The 20,428-nt window shown below is 37.8% G+C and overlaps 2 protein-coding genes across 2 annotated transcripts; both read left to right on the forward strand.

The window, feature by feature from the left end:
- The first annotated feature begins 313 nt into the window (after positions 1-313).
- Positions 314-15,546, forward strand: LOC127987984 (cilia- and flagella-associated protein 77-like). The gene is made up of 7 exons (XM_052590460.1): positions 314-507; positions 610-681; positions 8,659-8,758; positions 9,706-9,934; positions 12,675-12,780; positions 12,875-12,976; positions 15,251-15,546. Exons 2-7 carry the CDS (start codon positions 619-621, stop codon positions 15,371-15,373), a joined length of 723 nt encoding a protein of 240 aa, XP_052446420.1. The 5' UTR covers positions 314-507; positions 610-618; the 3' UTR covers positions 15,374-15,546.
- A 333-nt stretch (positions 15,547-15,879) lies between these two features.
- LOC128008710 (barH-like 1 homeobox protein) lies at positions 15,880-19,708 on the forward strand. Its single transcript, XM_052592898.1, has 3 exons — positions 15,880-16,848; positions 17,427-17,649; positions 18,729-19,708. The coding sequence occupies exons 1-3, from the start codon at positions 16,452-16,454 to the stop codon at positions 19,006-19,008; spliced, it is 900 nt and encodes a 299-aa protein (XP_052448858.1). The 5' UTR covers positions 15,880-16,451; the 3' UTR covers positions 19,009-19,708.
- The last annotated feature ends 720 nt before the right edge of the window (positions 19,709-20,428 follow it).

The following is a 20,428-nucleotide window of genomic DNA, read 5'->3' on the forward strand; positions in this document are numbered from 1 at the left end:
TGTTGTATCCTGCTAACCTACTACTAATAATATACATAATAAAATACATTTAAAATAAAATTCCAATTTCAGTTTGTGTGCTCTCTTCTGTTTGCATCAGTTGTTCAATGCTTCCCTCTATCGTACTGGAGTGATGATCATGACCAGTCAATGCAAATGACTTTGGTATTTTAAATATATTATGTTTTTGACTTTCAAAATGCATCATACATCACTAAGTGCAAGCATTAAGTTCAAAAGAATCATAAGCTTAAATAATAACATCGCGACACTTGTGCTCACAGAAGCGTCCCATCTCCATGACAACGCAAGACAATCAGGAAGAAGGTTCGTGTCACGGCCTAAGACTGTATAAAAACACGGCCTGTAAAATCGATTAAATATTAAATATATTTGTGTATAACAGTGCTTTTGAACGTCAGATATCACATCAAGGTCCAGTAAGGTTTGTTTATCCAGAGAAAGCACCCAGGAAACGTGTTTTCAAGCTGTCGTCTCGCCCTACAGGTTGGAGATCTTCGTGTAATCGTCATGTAAACATTTTTATTTTTACTTTTTTATGATATCGTACAATCATCTATACTTTTATTTTACAATTGTGGTTTAAAGGAGTCCGAAATGGAAAGTCCTCGTGTTGGAGTGGTGAGAGAGTCTATGCTGCATCGTCCTCTGTTAATTAAGGTCAGGACTGATATGATGGCTTTTAACTTACTGGGGAAGTTAACTTAGTAAACGTATTTCTATTTCTTGCATATATAATAAACAAACAAATAAGTAGTCTTAATGTAAAATCCCTGCTGTGTTATCACAAATAAATGTTGGAATTTCCACCTTATTGTTTGGAAACGCACAACAAAATAACGTCCTATCCTATCTGAAATGACCACTAGATGGCAAAGTTAGTCTCTGAATTAATCCGTGACGCTGATGTTTGTGTGATTCTAGTGCAGTGTTTCTCAGCACTGTTCCTGGAACACCACAGCAGGACTACACATTACACACACACCACATGTCTACTTTATCTCACACACATCGCTCAAGACAAGTGGATTTTGTGATGGGGCAAGTGACCGGACAAGTAACCTGATCAAAATTTTAATAACAAATTATAACTAGGACAGCACCGAAACTTTGGCGAGAATGAAAAGTGATAAATAAATAAAAAAGATAAATATTCTATATATGCAACACCGCACAACCAGGAGTGATGTTTTACCGACTTTCAGCTCGATTGCAAATGTTTTATTGATTTTACACAAATTTTGTTAGATAAACAACTAATATTAACTTACTTACATTTGAAACACATTATTGTTCGCTTTTGCTCCATTTGCTAACAAAAACGGTTCTAGGCGAAGCCACAGCACCAAGCAGTCGAGCATCTCCGAGCAACACACAACAGACTTTTGTTACTGGATGATTAATTTTTGAACCATTTATAAAAAGGGTTACTTGCCATGTTACTTGCTTCATTTGTTAAATGAATCAGTTGTTTGAACAAATCAGTTGAATCAATGATTCACTCAATAAGAACGTGCCTTGGTAAAAAGTGTAACCGCAATCTTTAACCTTTTAACTGTCACCCCCATTTTTTTACATACACGTGAAAGTACACTATTCACACTTAAATTGTTATAATTCATAAACTCTTTTGAATACAGACCAAAGGTTGGTCTCTTTTTAAAGAAGACAATCTACAGATTATTGCAGAAGTGAAATCATTTAAAAAAAAATGAAAGCATAAAAAAGTTATAGAAGTTTAAATTTACTGTAAATACATTTATTATTTTATTTTTATTATATTTTATATAAAATAAATATTTTATAAAATATGTTTTAATCCAAAATTTCTATAAAATTAAAGCCATATGTCTAAATAAGTTGTGTTCCAAATTTGAAGTTGATATAAAAAAAATGTAGGTTCATATGCATTTCTGTTTAGGTGTTATACCACAAAAAGCCACCGGGGGCCATTGAAACTCCATTGAATTTTTTGGATGCATTTGTTTGTCACAAATGTATCAATTTCTCTCTCAATATTATGTCTATGACAAAATAACCACCAAATATGGAATCTTGAGACTCAGACCTTTCCAACGATATGTATTTTGTCAAGATTATGAAAAGTTTTGATTCTAAAAGACCGTAATATATTTGGAATATGACCCCTCCCACTGAGGGGGAGGATCACGCTAAAAGATTTTAAAGTATGATTTCCATGGTAACGCAGTGTCCGATTTCAAAATGGTTTTCATAAGATGAATTTGGAGTATATAAGCTTTCAAATGATATATAATTTATGATGATTACTAAAACATGTAATAGGGAAAAAGGAAGCGGAGTAGATTTTTTGTGACAAAGGTCAGAACTCCTGTTATGATGTATATGTTTTGAGGTGCACTCTTTTTATAAATTAATCTTTTACTGTTCCTTCCTAATTTTTAACAACATAACATGGTCAAATATCTATTTAGGAGTCTTAGACCTTTCCAACGATATATAGTTTGTCATGATTAGATTAGGATATAATTGTAATATATTGAAGTAAATTTAGGCGTCCCGTATACGGGACGGTGACATTTAACAGGTTAAAACTTAAGGAAAATATCTAAATAAAATATGCTGATTAAAGTAATACCTGATAGAGCACTGATGAGACTGTTTCTGAATAAATTACATTTGTTCCAAAAAAACAAAAAACAAACAAAACAAAAACGTTTTTTTCCCGGACAAGTAACTTTTGGACAAGTGAATTATTGATTTGCTTGTCCGACAAGCTCATGTAAAGCTTAATGTCGGGTCCTATAATGTTTCACGTTTTTTTAATGAAAAAAAATCATATTCAATAAATTTAACGAAATAAAGGCAAGAAATCACACAACATTAACAGCTTTCTGTTAATAACTTGTGTGTACAACAAAGTGTGAACTTTTACAAATAAAGGTTCCAAAAGTGTGTTTCCACAATAATGCAATGGAAAAATTTTCAGGCAATAATTTTTTCTTGATTTTTTTCTTTTTCTTACAGTGTAATAATCTGAAGAACTTTTAAAACTTTTAGTGCAGTTAAAATGTTCAATTGATTGTAAAGGTTCTTATATAGACTGCACCCAAGAACATTTATTTTTAAATAAAAATTAAATAAATTAAATAAATGTATGCATTTAGCAGACGCGACTTACAGTGCATTCAGGCTATCAATTTTTACATATCATGTGTTCCCGGTGAATCGAACCCCCAACCTTGCACTTCAAAGCGCAGTGCTCTACCAATTGAGCTACAGGAACACTAATTTTTAAGAGAGTGCAGTACTGAGATTTGAGGAATGGTGTTTCTAAGAAAGATGGTACAGATCATGTTTGCTCTTTCTCTCTCTCTCTCTCTCTCTCTGCCTTCTCCTCTAGTAAACCCTCTTTCTGAAACCCAGTGCAGGTCTTGGATCTCTAACTAAGTACTTCCCGCGTATCTTTCATCTAATTCTGCTTCATTTCAACTTCATCAAGTCTTCCATTGGAGCAGAAGGAAGAATGAAATGAACCTGCACAATCCTCAGTGTTTCTCCTTTTCCTTCGCTCCCATGGCCTTTCTCTCTTTTTACACTCATCCAATCATCCCATCCATCCCTGGTGGGACAAGATGCCTCTGTTAGACCTTTGCTTGCTCTCGCCCCTCCTCTCTCTCTAATGTTCTCTAGGGTTATTTGATATGCCCCTTTTGACTGATGCAGAAAATAGGATTACTGTATTTAAATGACTATGATAATGAACTGCGTGCATGTTCCTATAGTCTCATGAGATCAAGGATTTCTCATTCTTTTTCATTGTGAGCAGTCATAGCTACAGGTTTTGGCAATGCGCTGGAACAATGACAGAGTCATCTGTGAGGATTTAAGCCTTTGTTCTTATGGCGTTGCCTGATGTTGCTCTATTTCTTCCCTCTCGCACGTCTAGCTTTGAGAGCTGTATAGGTTTGAACATTGAACCTTCTTTGCTAACCTGCAATATAAATTGAGATCTGTGAAAGGCTCATAATCATTAAGAAATAGGCCAACTGCAGCAAGTCCCTTGTGCTGAGCACATGTCTTGTCGGTCTGTGCAGCAGTTCATCTTCGCAGAAGTTTTCTCTGCTTATGCAGGGCTGATGTATGGCTGTCCCGTGGGGAAAAGGGATATATATCTTAGTAATGTGCTAATGGGCCTTAAAGTAAAAAGGAGCACCCAAAGTGTGGTTTTCTGTGCTTGTGACTGAAAAGTCAATAGTGAGAAAAGTACAAAAAGAACTCTCCTCTCCATTCCTCTCCTCTTGTTAATTCCTTTTTGATGAGGCATGGCCAATAAATCCTGTTTTCATGCCTGTATTCCCTGATGACCAGTAAATTAGAGATCAGGGGAGCAGATTTGGGGCTTTTGTTGTTCTCTGGTGTCTGAGAGAGAGAGCCCTGCTGTGCAGCAGGCTGGCTGGTCCCCATTCACCGTCCCCTCTTCCCACTCATTACCATTCACTTCATTCAGCCTATGTAGCTAATGTTAGACACACGGCAATCTGCGGTTCATTCTTAAGCAAATCTGTACTGTAGCCAATATTCGCCTGCAGCGCAAATCTATTATGTACATGTGGTCTGCCCTAAAGCTGTTTTTTTTTTTCATGAATTAACTAAACCAGATTAATACAAATATGTTTTAAAAAGCATTATCAGAGAGAGAGAGAGAGAGTTGGTAAGAATTAAGCAAAAATTTAGTACAGTTGCCTAGAGACTTTAACTGGCCTGTAGATTTTATTTGAATTGCACAGGAACTGGTGTCATCGTTGACCTTCACCCAACCCAACTGTTCGTAGGCATCTACACTTAGGTCCGTGCAAAGAGTGCCTCTCTATCACCTCTGCAAGGTGCTTTAGCTTCCACACAGTCGCTGTAGCAACACAGGGCCTTATTATTAATGGGATCCAGCTGGGACTGCTGCAGACACAAGCACAGAGAGACAGATACATGAACCCAATACATAACTGTAAACTGCTTGCATAATATATAAATGTAAATGAGATATGATAAGGGACCTTCGGCATATGTAGTCTGTTCACTTATGGTTTAAAAGAATGTTAATACATATATCATACTTGTCTTTGTTCAGTTATAATGCTAACTATTTATGTAGACTGTGGGGTTCTTGATTTCTATTAATTCTAATGAATTAATCTATTATCTATGGCATATCAATTGCATTGTTCGTGAATTTAAAAATAAATGAATAAAGACAGAAAATCTGTAAGTCGCTTTGGATAAAAGCGTCTGCTAAATGAATAAATGTAATGTAAATGTAAAATAACTAAATAAATAATGCCACTGACCCAGCTGCATGTTTGATTGTCCATGCACAAGTTTAGTCCAGGTTAAGGACAGCTTGAACTCTTGGACATGTCTAATTAATGCACCTCTTATTCACATGGTTTAAACGCAGTTGGTGATCCAAGTTGTGGACTGTTTTTTATTAAAATCACCCATACATACATACTCAAGCATACATACATCTAAAGCGGTAGGATAACACTCATCTGTATTGAAGAAGGGTAGCACGAGCTTGCCCAGACACATGCTCCCAATTAGCTGGCCCTCTTTATGGAAATGCCTCATCAATTATACCCAAAGCTTCAGGATTTGCCACACATAAAGAGAGTTAGCATCTTAATAACCAGCCAGACTATAGAGGAGATGAGATGAATGTGCGTGTATGTTTGCGTTGCACATATGCGCGCATTGACATTCTGGGGATTTTAGAAGTGGGCTGATATTAATTTAGAGTTGACGGATTTAGCTAGAGAAGAGAAAAGCTGTGATCTGATGAGAAAGTTAGGGTTATGATTCCACTTTCTCTCCTCTCAGCATTTTTGACCTAATCCTTATTAATAAATGTATTTTTTTAAGCTGACTTAAACATGTTGGCATTTTCTGGATTGCCTTCTTGCATATACAATGAGGAGGTAGAAATGATCAATACTTTCCTCTGCTTCTTCATGACAGGGAATATATTTGAATTCTCTCCCCATGAATTGTATCAGATCACATAGTGACAAAGATACAGATTCTTTCTAGTGCTTCCCCAAAACACTTTCTCTCCGCCATTCCTTCCCTCTATTTAGTTTAGTTGAGATGAAGAGATTAATGTTAAGCCCATGTGCCTGCTGTCCTGTAACCAGGCACCAGATGGCGCTGAACTGGGTTGGAAGAGCGGGAAAAGACAGTTCGGTGAGCATTACTGCCGTTATCCTCTAATCATCATCGTGGGCGATTTTATTTGTAAGTCTGACGGAGAAACTCATGGCGAAGCTGTCTGTCAGCAATGTTGAGATGAGATGATCAAGCCTGGCTTGCACTTCTCCATGCCGCTGCCTGATAAGATTAAACCGGTTCCACGGGGACCAAATAAACCCACTAGGTCTTGGACAGGAGGAGCAGACCAGTTTTATCCAGAAGCTTCCTCTCTAAAATGTGTGCAAATCTAGTAGCAAAAGCTGTCGGGAATGATGTCTGGGTGAGATTAAGGAGAAAAAAAGACAAATACCACATGGATTTCGCAACATCTAAAAAACAAAAAAAACTTGTGCAAGTGTTCAAACAGGACGGTCAACGGGACTGAAAAATTCAGAGATGGACTCAGTGCTAACTAAGATAATCACAGAAGCTCAAGCGAAATCCCACATGCACACATGAGTAAGAAAAGCTCAAAAGGACGGTGAAATTAAAGCACAGGGGTCTGAATAGACTGAAGGGGTCTCCTTAATAAGAGGTGATTATGTCCCCTTGTTCTCGGTCTCTTTTAGCCTGTGCGAATAATCTGCTCCCGCTGACCCTCGTGTAGTCTCCTGAAGCGGCCCTATTCTCTTTGGTTCATTCAGCAGGTCCATGCCTGGTTAATGAAAACACAAAATAGAGACAGATCACCAATAAATGACAATATAAAAGGAGCTTTTGCTTAACATAATCCTTTGCCTGACTTGCCTTTTCTGTTGTTCTCTTCCCTTTCAGCCCTTTTATTGCGAATGAAAGGCCCAATAATGTTTTGAGGGGTCTGATTAGCCGTTTTACGCCAACAGTCCACACGTTCCTTCAGGCATCTCTAAGTGATCTCCTCAAAACAATCTGCAGATTAAAACTGCGAAGGGGATTATAGGGCTGGCCGAGAAGCCTGGTGGCGCTTACTCAAGAGATTGACGCTTTTAAGAAGCGTTTGATACGTTTCAACAGATAATGTTAACTAGAGGTTGGGTGTCTTTGAGTTAAAAAGGCCAAGAAAGATTTAGATGATCTCAATTTGGCCGTGCTTAGGAACTCGCCATAAAAAAGAGCCAAGTTTGGCAGTCGAATTCGGTTTTTGGTGAGCTTTACTTGCCCAGCATGATTGGTGGGAGTCCAGTGACAAATATCTTTCAAATCCATTTTTCAATGTAGACTATTCAAAGCTCAGAATAATGAAGGATTGAGGGTTTTTAACCGAGAATTAAGTCTTTAGAGCACTGCAAACACACAGAGATCTCCAGAGATGATGACAGACTCACTGCGCTGATTCCTTTCTCCCTCCAAAAATCGCATACGGCAGCGTGAGGAGAGCCGCTGACATGAATGTAACTCTGTGACTGACACATGAGCACACCTCCCTCATGTTCCATCACAGATCAAAGATACGTGCTTCTGGTGTGCTCAGGCACCATATTCCACAGATCACTTTTGATACATCCGGTTGTCACCTTTGCTGTGGTTTGATTCACAATTTTCCACTTTTTCGCAGCTAATCTGCTCTTAAAACTAGGCTTTGAGCTGTTTAACAGAGCTTAGAGAAATATAGTGGGTTTTTCTTTTGCCCCATGAGAGCTTCTCTCCGAGTAGACGATGATAAGGGGTAAATATCCCCCTCCCAAACAACCCCCCAACACACACATTGCAGGATAAATGTTGCCTTTTTCAACTCTTTAGCTGTCAATCATCTTACAGTTCTGACTCTGGAGACATAAATCATACTCTGCATGAACTGACTGGACTACATTGTGCTAGTGATTCAGACTGAGTCCTGACTGAAGAAATCAGCCATCAAGATCACTCACATCAACGTTCAATGGGAGTTCGTTTTTTATTGTGCTTCCAGACACTGCCGTCATTTGGGTTTCTTTTGCGGCATTTTTTTATGGTAATAAGTTTGTGCATAATTATGATTTTATTAATAGACACAATCAGATGCTTTGGTGTGCTAGGGTTTGAAGGTAAGGGTTGGAAAACTGCCTGTCAATCAAGAAATCAGCTGCCACTCTTGAGGTCCATAAAACTTTGACATTGTGATGCATGCATTGTCTCGTGTCGTTAAGTGCTTCAGTTTAACAGCGCCTCTATCATGGTGATGTAATTGAGGGTGATTGACAGTTTGATTGACAGTTTATAGGTTCAGAAAAAAAAGGTTTTGAAAAACCAGAACTACTGTTCTGTCAAAAAATAGACACACAAAAAGGATTTTGGGTGACAAAATTAAATAAATATTTAGATTAAAGTAATAATTATTTATAAATACTGTATATCAATATTTAGATTTGAATAATGATTCAAATGCACTTACAATAATAATAAAAAAAAAAATTACATTTAGAATTTAAGTTGTTTACTGTGTTTTCTCTATAGCCAGCTCTTGGAAAGACCAAGTCGAGAGGTTTGTCCTATCCAGGACCTGACTTTGTTTTCGGGACAGCTACCTCAGTTCAGGATGGAGGGGTGCCAGAGGGTAGGTGGCTTTATTTGCCTTTAGAACTTTACCACTGTTGGCTTTCCATTCCAAACCTCATCATTATGATTCAGTCATTATAAAGCTCCATCTCCACTCACTCGAAGCCTTTGTTTATGAGACACCACACCCGCTCCCCATCAACTCTTGTCACAGGATGATGTCACAGTGTGTTTTCTTCAGTAAGTGTCCCCTCAGGCACATAGCCTGTGCTGTCAGTGCGCTCCTGTTAGCATACTAAACTGTGCTGGCTTCTGCACTGGCTCCACATCTCACACTTTAATTATGCACTTCCAACTGCAAGTGCCAAGCTCTTATACAGTCCCATAAACTATGATGCAGTTCTAGGCTGAGGTTACCCTGTCATGCTTATCTAAGCTCACTCATCCCAAATCCTTATGTAACGTTATTGCAGAAAACATCCAAAACTGATCTCTACTTGGTTTTGAACATGCCCATGCCTACTTTTATTTACCTGGTGTCATGAAGGAGAGCTGTCAGTCACCAAAGCCGTCCTCAAACTGCTGATCTGTCTATGGCTGTACCTAACAGATTTGAATACTGCTCATATTTCTAACGTCAGTGTTATGAATAAGTTAGAAGTATTTTTAAACTTTTTAAACTTTTTTATATTGATATAAGTTTTCCAGAGGTCTTTTGGTACAATAAAATATAACTTATTTATATCTAAGAAACCAGTATGCTTTGCATCCTCAGTGTCTAAAGTTGCCACATTGCAAGAAAAACATCTTTTAAATAGTATTTGTATCGTCTGCAGTTTCGCTTCTCAAGTATTCTCAAGCTTCTTAAGTATTAAAGTTATTTTGTTTTGATATTTTTAAGGAAAATAACTTCTCATCAAATAAGTTTTGTGCACTGAACTAAGTGTTTCTTGATTTCATAGTATTTTTTTCTGCTGTGATTTCTCTCTCTCTTTCATTTTATAGCTATCTCCAGCTGGCACACTCACACTATGTCTACCAGAAACAGGCAGGCTGAAAGGGATTTTATGGCCCTTAACCGTGAAGGGGTCAAGTCAGGCTTGGTTACTGCTAAAGAGCTGCAACAGTACCGTGCCACCCATGACATTCGGCGCCAGCCGTTGACCAGAGAGGGGTTTCGCAGGTCTGCCCCATCTCACATACCAGCAGATGCTACGCTTGGTGTTACTAACAGGTGAGTGTTGTGTGTTCACCGTTATGATCTCAGTTTTATCTCAATCAAATAATGTACATTTTCAAAAGAAAATATTAATACTGATATTCCAGTTAATAAGGCTGTTACTATGTTCTTTTTTAAAGAAGTGGTTATTCATTTCTACATACTGATATGCATTTAAATTACACATTTTTTTCTGCCTCGGCTTTGTGTCTTTCCCACTGTCTGTTTACATCTCCCACCCACATATACACACCCTCGCATCAGATATAGGCAGCGAATCAAAACATTCAAAAACAGTTGACACCGCACAAGAAGATTTTTCGTTTACCAAAAAGCTTTGTCTATAAGAACATTTCAAATAAATATTTTTTTTTTGTTTGTACAGATATTCTGTAGTATTGCAGGCATAATAAACAATTATATTTTAGACACATACTGTACTGTATTATAGATATTTAACTTAAATGAATAATAATAATTTCTGGGGAATTATTTTTAAAATAATCTTAATATTTGGCAGAATTTCGTTTTGCTTGACTGCAAATTGTAGCCACTAGCCAGAGATGTAAATAAGCATCTGAAGAAGCATCTGTCAATTGGTTGTATCAGCATTAGATTGAATAAATCCTTATCTGGCCAGCACCTTTTTACCAGCATTTCAGCAAATCATTTAGGACTTCTGGGCGAATATTATTTCTGTAATTAATATTCATGAGATAGTCTTATAAGGCTTATAATATGTCCCCCTCACTTTTCACATCGTTATGTAAGTGGATGCATTCAGATTTTTTGGTTCTCTAAAACTATTGTTTCAAGTAACACTGCTTTGTTTTGTCATTTTGCATTTGTTCATTTACTAAATACAAAATGCATCATTCAGCAACCACAGATTTCTTGTTCAGCGAATGTTCAGTTAGTAATAGAAAAAATATCAATCTATCATTTAAAGGAGACTTAATATGTGAAGTGAATTATGATGTTTCAAAAGGCATCTAAAAAGACAACAAAACCACAGTGAGAGAACAGCAAAACAATAATCACATAACAGTGACCACATAACTGAAAAGGATTCACATTTCCAGTTTCTGTAATCTGGAAAAAGAAATTATAATTTACATACCCGGATATATTGAGGAAGCGGATCAATGAATATGTCCATGAAAACCTATTTACAGATCTGTACTCCATTTTTCCATTTTTGTGTGGGAATCAGAGATGGCTGAGTATTGATCAATTTGGAAAGTTATTTTGATGTTTGGCTTTACTGGATGAGGCAAAAGACCGGAGCAGGAAAGCAATAGAGAAATGTATGTCGAAAGTGGTACAGAGATTTCTATCTATAAGAAACAGAAAGAAAGAAGGAGAAGGAAAGGAGAGAGCACTCATCTTTGAGATATGACATGAGCACTCTACTGAGAGCATAGGTAGGATTATTACAGCGGTCTTCAGCACCACAAGCTCCCTTCACTCCTTCCTTCTGCCTGCTTTTTTTCTCGTCCTCTTGGGCCTTGATACTGTTGAAATGGAGCTGAAATATTTAACTGAAAACACAGTGTCCAGACTTCCTCTCTTTTGCTCTCTCTGTCTCTCTCTCTCACACACACACACACACGATGTCTATACATCCAGTGTAAGAAGTGCTAGGTGAGAGTGTGTTTCAAGAGCCAGTCAGGAGGAAGGCAGTCTGGAGCAATGAAAGGTAAGATCAGGGGTCCACAGGGACTTGTTTGGTCCTGCACTCTATCCATCAAATGCTGTTTGCCAATGCCACGGTCAGCCCTAATGAGGATCCTTGCACAAAATGTCACCATCCCCATACACACACATTAAAAACAGCACACACATACACACAAGAGATGTATCTGGAGATATCTATTTGAGGCATAAGAATGTTGTTTTCACAACTTTACACCTGGCATACCAAGATTGAATGCCAGTGAAAGGGAATAGCGCTCCTCATTCCACTGCACTACCCAGAAGCTCACCCAGTGATAGGGTGATTGGATTGGGAGGCTCCCTTAGCTGCCTTTTAAACCCATTAAGATGTTGAGCCATTGATCACAATGCACAGATCGAATATGCATAAAGGCATAGGGTACATACTGTATACTGGAGATGTGAACCATCTGAAGGTTTTAGTCACTGTCTTCCACAGGCTAATCCCATCAGTTTTGTGCTCTATAGGCGAATCAAATAATTCAGATTTGGTGGATGAACACAACAGTTTTGTCACTGTCATAACACTGTCACTGTCGATTATTTGTTCATACAGAAGGGACTCAAATACTGCATGAAATCTGTTGTGGAAACGGGACCGTTTGAGGGTCATAGCCTATTCACTTGCAGAAGTGTAAAGTTGAAAATATTCTATTAAATATTAAAGAGATGGTTCACCTAACAATGAACATTTTGTGATCATTTTACTCACCCCCCCATGCCATTCCAAACCTGCATGATTTACTTTCTTTAGCGAATCAGAAAATGTTGGTAACCAGACAGTTTGGTTGACTTCTGTCGTATATGGACCAAAAAAACTAAATGCATTTCTCAAAATGTATTTCTTTTGTGTTCCAAAGAAGAAAGAAATTTACACAGATTTGGAATGACACGAGAGTGAGTAAATGATGGCTGAAAATTATTTTAAATATATTATCTAATTTTATTCTGCTTTTATCTACCGAAACAAGTGTAAATAACAGAATTCTGTGTATTCAGATGTGGGCAACCTAAAAAAAAAAGTTTTGTTCCACTTTAGACCATCCACCCCAATCTCAGATCTCATTGAGTATAAGTATGCTCAGAGATGGCTGGAAGAGCAGCAGGCTAAGGACAAAATCCTTCAGGCCCATCAGCATAAGAAGGTCTGTTGAAGATATCACAAAATGACTTTAATGTTAACTATCGCTTCTATGAGAAGAGTGTTTAAACTGTAAGTATCTACTGAATCCTTCACAGGCTCAGCTTGGACGTATACAGGATACACGAACGACCCTGCTCCGCAAGAGTCGCCCCTTGCCTGAGGCCCCATCCATGTGGAAAATGCCTCGTTTCCAGCAGGTGAAAACACTCCTAGTGCCCACAATTTTGGCTTGATGGCTTGCTGAAAAGTCAATGTTGAAAGTAACTATCTGCCTCAAGCCCTAATGATTGTTCAAATGTACACTAACCCCTTTAGTTTTGGTCCCTCTGTCCCTCTGTAAATCAAAAGTGCTTTGTGTTTATTGGTTTTTGCGTTGACAAGCAGACTACCAGCCAGACAGCTTTACCTATCAGCAATGCATAAAAATTCTCTATTGACAATCCCCAATGCTTCCGATTGAGGAATCGGACTCATGCTGAGCTAATGATGGTCCTTGATGGAAAACCACAATACATATGCACTAGCCACAGTATTTATTTACGCAGGGCTCCAGACCGTGACTAAAAATGGACACAAATGCAATTGCAAAAATAAAAAATGAAGTAAATAAATAAAAAGATTCTGTTCTAAAACCCAGTTGAAAACACAGATTTGTCGATATTTGATATCACCTCATTTAAGTGTGAGTTGGTGTTTCTTGAGCACAACGAAAAAAGCACTAGACCAATCATTTGTGTTTGATTCATGAAAAAATGACTTATGTAGTGATAATTAATCCGCCAAAAAGATTCACAAAATGGCTACAAACTTGAACATGGCTAGGTCCAATTTAAAATAAACCGGAGGCTGTTGTGAGACTTCTTACTGACGTTAATTTGACAGTGTGTGGAAATGAAAATATATAGTCACAACAAGTTTGTTGGATAAATTATTAATGTTCCCCAAAATATAATATAAATATATAAATATATATAAATATAATATAAATATAAATATTGTTATTGAGAATGATATTTGTTGTAAAACATCAAATTGGAAAACATGTACACAGTTTTTAAACCATCATATGACACGGGACTGTTATTAAAAGATCAATTTAAAAGCTGTGGGAATTTAAGATTCTAGCAAATTCTAGGCTCCTAAATATTTAATTTTAAGATCCAATTTTTTTTTTGTATCACACAATTATAGGAACACAAAACAAGTACAAATGCAACTAAATGGGATATATATTTATTTGCACGACGCACATGGTTATACATGAATATTTTGCTTGTACTGTACATTTAAGCTCTCTTTCACGCCCTGATATCCCATGCTGCTATGTTTTTATTTTAACTCTTTCCATGCACTCATCCACCGTCCCATTTATTCTCTCCGTCTGGATTTCCTCTGCAAATTACAACCCCCACCCCAACCACGCACACACACACACACACAAACACACACACCCCGTGGCTGCCTGTCCTGTCGTCCACCCTCAGTCGGCTCTAATGAGGGAGGGAGAGTGTTATTTTGGTTCCACGCCTGTGCTAAATTCTCTCTTGTATGACAGCTGATGGAGAGAGAGAGGAGCGTTAACCTTATAAAAGATTTACCTCCGCTCATTACAGCCTGTCAAGTAGCTGTCCTGATAGCACCAGGTTCAACATTTGCATCCTTGACTCTCTTCTTCATTCTACACTCATTTCCCTCATTCCTGTTGTTTGTTTGTATTGTCACCTTCCCTTACATCTCTTTCATACCACCTTTCTTGAGACGTGTGTTCCTCCTATTTAATTCAAAAAGGTTTGGAGGTGTCAAAAGTGTTTGTGGGAGGCAACAGATTTTTTAGAATAGAAAAAGGAAAAGAAAAACAAGCACATATATTTCAAATGTGATGTGACACCGTTAAAGTTTCAACGTGTTTTCACTGTTCAGAAATATGCAGTAAACATAAACTAACCTTTGGAGGATGGTAGACATATAAAATCTTAATTTTCATACATCTTTTTCTTAAATATCTGTCTGTTTTGAGCCATTGTTCAAATTATAAATGTGCTGTGGCAACAACTTTTATTATTTAATAGCTGTCAGTATATATTATTACATACCAGCTTAGATGCTACAAAAGTAAAACATGGGCAAATCGTCTCTGCTGCCTTTTACAGGGATGTGTTTTTTAATGTTTGACTATTCTGACTGCACTTTTGTGTATCAAAAACAGAAAGTCTTCCATGGTTCCATCAGTGCCATCCATGTTACTTTCCTCTGTCATTCAAAACTTTTTGTTTTCGTTGATGAAATGCAATAGGCCTCAATCTATATTCCTACTCTAGGATGATTTATCAGATCCGATGAGATTGCATACTCTTTTTGCTACAATTTATGTATATATTAACCAAAATAATGTCTCTCCATACCCAGATAGCATCCAAGTCTGCTGAAAACCAGTGTTTGATTTATGAGATACTCTGCTTTGTATTCTGCAGGTGGGGCCAGCTCTGGACACCTTTCGAGATCCTGAAGCCCGGAAGAAAGCCATGAGCACCCACCATTCAGAGTCTGCAAGCAGGAGAGGGATTCTGGGTCAAGGCACTTACACAGTGGATTAACAGAGTTAAAATTATTACATTTCAGCGCCTCACTGTATCAGGCATTAATCTCTCAATAAACTTACATAATTTGTTCTTTTGGTTTTTATTTTGTCTACACTATATCAACTTATAACTATATATAGTGTATATATAGCATAAAACATTTTAGATCTAATAAAAACCGAAGTGTTATCTATAAAAATCTAGCATTTTATATTGGTCCCTGGGATATCAGAGTTCTGCTGGGGATCTCTGTACATGTTTAAAAACCCTGTGGTTTAGAGGTTGCTCTGAAAGAGGAAAAAAGGAAATAGTGGTGAAGTGGTAAATGTAGAATCCGGCACCTAGTGCAGGATCCAGATGTCACGTAATACGTGCCTGCTTTTTATATAGAAGAAAAGAGGGAGGGTTGACTACGGTATGTTTCTCCCCCTCCCATAACACATACGTGATCATCACCCCCCAAAAACACCTTTTAACCAATAACGACGTAGCGCTCGGGACAAACGCGGAATGGACACCTTTTAAAGCTTGTTCCTCCTCCTGTATTGGCCGTTTCCTGGAGGGTGTCATTTTCAGGTCGTGGAGATCACTGCCTGTGTTTATACTGTTACACAGGTTTAGTCCTCGCAGACCTGGACGAGAATTGTACACATCAGCATCGGGTTTAGGTCAGAGGATTTGGGGCTTTGTATGGCTGTAGTTGTGTCTCTAGAAAGCCAGACATGTTTTCAAGCTGATGAATAGTTTTATAATGAGTGCTGACAGTGCTGTTCTTATGTAGCCTAGTTGTACCTGTCCTTGGTGCTGAAACTGACCGGTGCATTTTAAGGAATCGTTTTTGAAGGAGTGTACGAGGACAAATTCAACAAAACTGACCTGCATTCAACAACAGGAGGATAATCTGGTAAAAATCGCTAAGTTAAAAAGGTGGACCTTTTTTTTCCTGGGACAGGATCACAAGGAGTTTGACAGACTTTTTTTATGGCCATAATTATAATTTAATTTTACTGTTTTGAGTCAAAACATTTTCTTTGTATCACCAAAACCAGTGTCAAAAAGGACAAATGCACATTTGATATCGATCTGTCTCGCGATGGAAGTATCAAACGGGTCGAGCTTTGGGATCGAGTCTTTACTCACTCAGAGACCGAGCAGTCATTGTATGTCGAAGAAGGAGTGCATGTCTCCAGCGGAGTTGAGCCCGCGGTCGGACCTGGACAGCGGCTGTTCGTCGCCTCCCTCCCCGAGGCGGACTTCGGTAGAAGACGCGGTGCAAAGACACGCTCGAGCTCTCGGTCTGGACTCTCCTTTACAATTATCCCAGCAGCCGCGAACAGTCACGTCCTCGTTCTTGATCAGAGACATACTAGCGGACTGCAAACCATTGGCAGCTTGTGCTCCTTATTCCAGCACTGGACAGTCAGCACAAGATGCTGAAGACTGTATGGACAAACTTCACAGCAATTCGTCCTCGGACAGTGAATACAGGGGTGAGACACACTATTATTATTATTATTTTAAATTAAGATTTAAATTACAAATGGATATATGGTCACACGCCCTTATGCATTTTTACATTCCCAAGAAATTAGGTAAAACTTACAAAGTAAAGATAAATCTAAAAATGAAATTTATATTTTTGTTTTAAAAATATCTAAAATTAGAAATTAGGCTGAAAACGGAGGTTTTAAGAGATCACAAAATAAGTAGGCTACGAATAAGTAGCTAGCCTACAGCATTTTCAAATTATTTATATTTTTATGATCATATTGTCGTTTTGTTTCCACTTCGTTCTTACAACAGTTCAATGCAATTAATCGTTACATTTATTTGCAATCGAAACAGGGTATTTAAGAAATAACGCCTGTTTTGGTAGTCATTTATTCAGATGGATATAATGGTAGCAAAATAATATTAGCAAAAACTGTTAAGTGCTGTTTATTTTTTAGGCTAATTTTAAATAGCCTAATGAAAATATCAGAATTTTCTAATGTGAAATAAGCAATATAACAAACCTCTGTCTAAATGACAAATGTTTATGGTGTAAATATGTGCATGGGGTTTTCAGTGAAAGACGAAGCTGATCGAGAAATCTCCAGCAGCAGAGACAGTCCCAGCTCCCGGCTGAAGAAGCCTCGTAAAGCGCGCACTGCGTTCTCTGATCAGCAGCTCGCGCAGCTCGAGCGCAGCTTCGAGCGTCAGAAGTACCTGAGCGTGCAGGACAGGATGGAGCTGGCAGCGTCTCTCAACCTCACCGACACACAGGTCAAAACATGGTACCAAAACCGCAGGTGAATACAAACATCTTGTGAAACCTCACACACTTCTGCACGCTGACAAAGATGCAGTTGACTAGCAGCCATTATGCGGGTCGAACCACTTGAAGGAGGGGGGTTAAATTTAAAGGTTAAAATCAGGTTTTATATTTAAGCAATTTTAATCATATCAATATTATGCTGTCAAAAATTAATTGTAGCAGTTTTGTGCTGTATCATGCTTTTATTTTTATAAAAAAAATAAATAAAAATAAAACCACAACGGGAAAAAGTTATGTAGGCTACAACCTCGCACACCACGAGTTCAACACATTTTGTCATAAATAATAAATTACTGCATCGTGTATCAATAATTTAGCTTCCGCGTAGTAATTAAACAATTGCAAAATTATTAATTATTTATCTGAAATGGCTCTTTGCTGAGTGACAATTTGACGGGTGAGTGTTCTGGATATCACACAGATTCATCCTCGACCACCAAAAACTTTCCATGAAGCGCCAAATATTTGTTTACAGTTTGTTTGTTTATTTATTATTAATAATATTCATAGATCTGATTGCATTAAGGCGATGTTGGAAAAATCAACTAGGCCTATTTGTAATTTTATCCATGTTGATTAAAGAATTTGAAAATAATTTACACCCCTTCCTACATAGAAGAAAAAAAGTAGCCTACTAAATATTCTTCTTGCACCTTGAATTCTAAAACACTTTCAAATCACGAGGTGTTCTTAGAACAAAACGTTCATTTTCATATAAATGTCAAATTATGCATAAATAAATAGATCATAAAAACTTAAAGATATTGAAACACCTAAAGGGGTCGCCTTTGTTTTATGGGTTAGTGTCAAATGCCCAAAAAATAAAAAATAAATAAAATAAAGGAAAAATGGCTTCACGCACATTATTTGATGCCAAGATAAATAAAAAAAATCTGTATTTAATTAACACCACCCCCACCAGTAGTCTAAATATAATGCTAAACTACGGGAACGTTTTCAATAATGTCAGCCATTTGTTGAGAATATGTAGATATAAAAACTTTAACATTATATTGTAAGTTAATGAGGGCCCACGTTTTTGTTTCCAAACAGAACGAAGTGGAAACGGCAGACAGCGGTTGGACTTGAGCTCCTCGCAGAAGCAGGGAATTACTCAGCTCTACAGAGAATGTTCCCATCACCCTATTTTTATCCCCAAAGTCTGATGTCTAACCTCGACCCGGGAGCAGGGCTGTATCTGTACAGAGGGCCGTCGGCGCCTCCTCCACCGGTTCAGCGGCCTCTGGTCTCGAGGATCCTCCTGCACGGTCTTCAGGGCAGCGGAGATCCAGCAGCTCTCCCGGGAGTGATACCGCGACACACGCCGCGATGAACTGATCATCATCCAACCTGACAAAAACCTCCAACCTCAGGAACGACAGGGTTACGCTTGGACAATATGCTGAAAATATAAACGCGCAATAATAGACTTTCCAAATGACTCTGACCAAAAGGTGAATGCTAAATATTTATTAAACTCTAACCGGAAGAAGTTGTCAGAAAATTATTTGATGAGGTTCCATCACCTCATGAACCTCCTTACTGTTTTCTGAAAGAAGGTGCTCTTCCCCTAAGAAATGGCGTGGTTTATTTGCACAAAATTATGACACAAACAAACCAAAATAAACGGTCAAAAAAAAAAAATCAGTTTAACCGTATGCAATAGTTGTGGATTTTTGTCTACGTAATAATAAAAATGCATTTTAAGAACAAAAATAAAACAACACCAATAGCCTAATAATAATTAACTAATGTAATTCCAACAAATGTATTTTGTCACCGATTATTGTGATGGCAAGGCTGAGCAAAATAATACTAATACTAGCTACTACTACTAATAATAATAATAATAACAAAAACAAAAACAGTTTTTCTAATGAAATGCACAGTTCAGCGCAAAAATGATTCATGCAATACAACCTGTTCACACAATTAATCCGTTTTTGTGGAAATTGTGTTGTGTTTATGGGTAGTTTACAAGCCGGTTCAACAGACGCCAAAATCATTTCTGAATAAAGAATGTGAATGTCAAATATTACGGTCACAAAGTACTTTATTATTTCATATTCTCTTGGTCAAACAATTTTTGTATAATGGTTGTAAATGGTGCAATAAATGGGCTTTAAAATTAGCAACAAAAAAAAAAAAAAAGTTTAAACACACACACAAACTCATTTGTATAACTGCATTACAGTTTCAATTAAACCATCAGCCCCTGAACGCTGTACACGCAATAATAATAAAAAAAAAAATTACATTACCGACAATGGAACATTTTGTGAGTTCTCTTCACTAGATCTTCGTGCAGAGAAGCCCAGCACCGAAACGAGCCTATCTAGGTAAGTGGTTTGTTGTGTGGGTTTAATTGACCAATCATAAGTGGTTTCATAATTACAGACCAATACATTTTTTACAAGCAGCTTTCGCTGTAATAAAGCGACCGTGAAAAGCAATATTCCGGTCAAATTTCTTTTAGGGCTCGATGCGAAGACTCGGCCAAAAGACAGCAGCTGGTGACCGCGCGAGTCAGACTCGACGCTTGGACAGCTGCTCAGCGTCAGCCTCCACACATATCCACCCCTATTTACCTGACCAAGCCGAAATTCAAGCCAGGGAAAAGAGCTAAAAAGCCTTTAACAAAGATTATTTTTAAGCGGCGTCATAACCGTGAACAAGGCATGCTAGGTTTGGTCGCCAGTGACTCTGAATAACGTTCTGATTATATCCTGTGGAGAGCCCAAATTCAGATGAAA

This window comes from Carassius gibelio, chromosome A5 (genome assembly GCF_023724105.1).
Source record: "Carassius gibelio isolate Cgi1373 ecotype wild population from Czech Republic chromosome A5, carGib1.2-hapl.c, whole genome shotgun sequence".
In the NCBI taxonomy this organism is placed as follows: Eukaryota; Metazoa; Chordata; class Actinopteri; order Cypriniformes; family Cyprinidae; genus Carassius; species Carassius gibelio.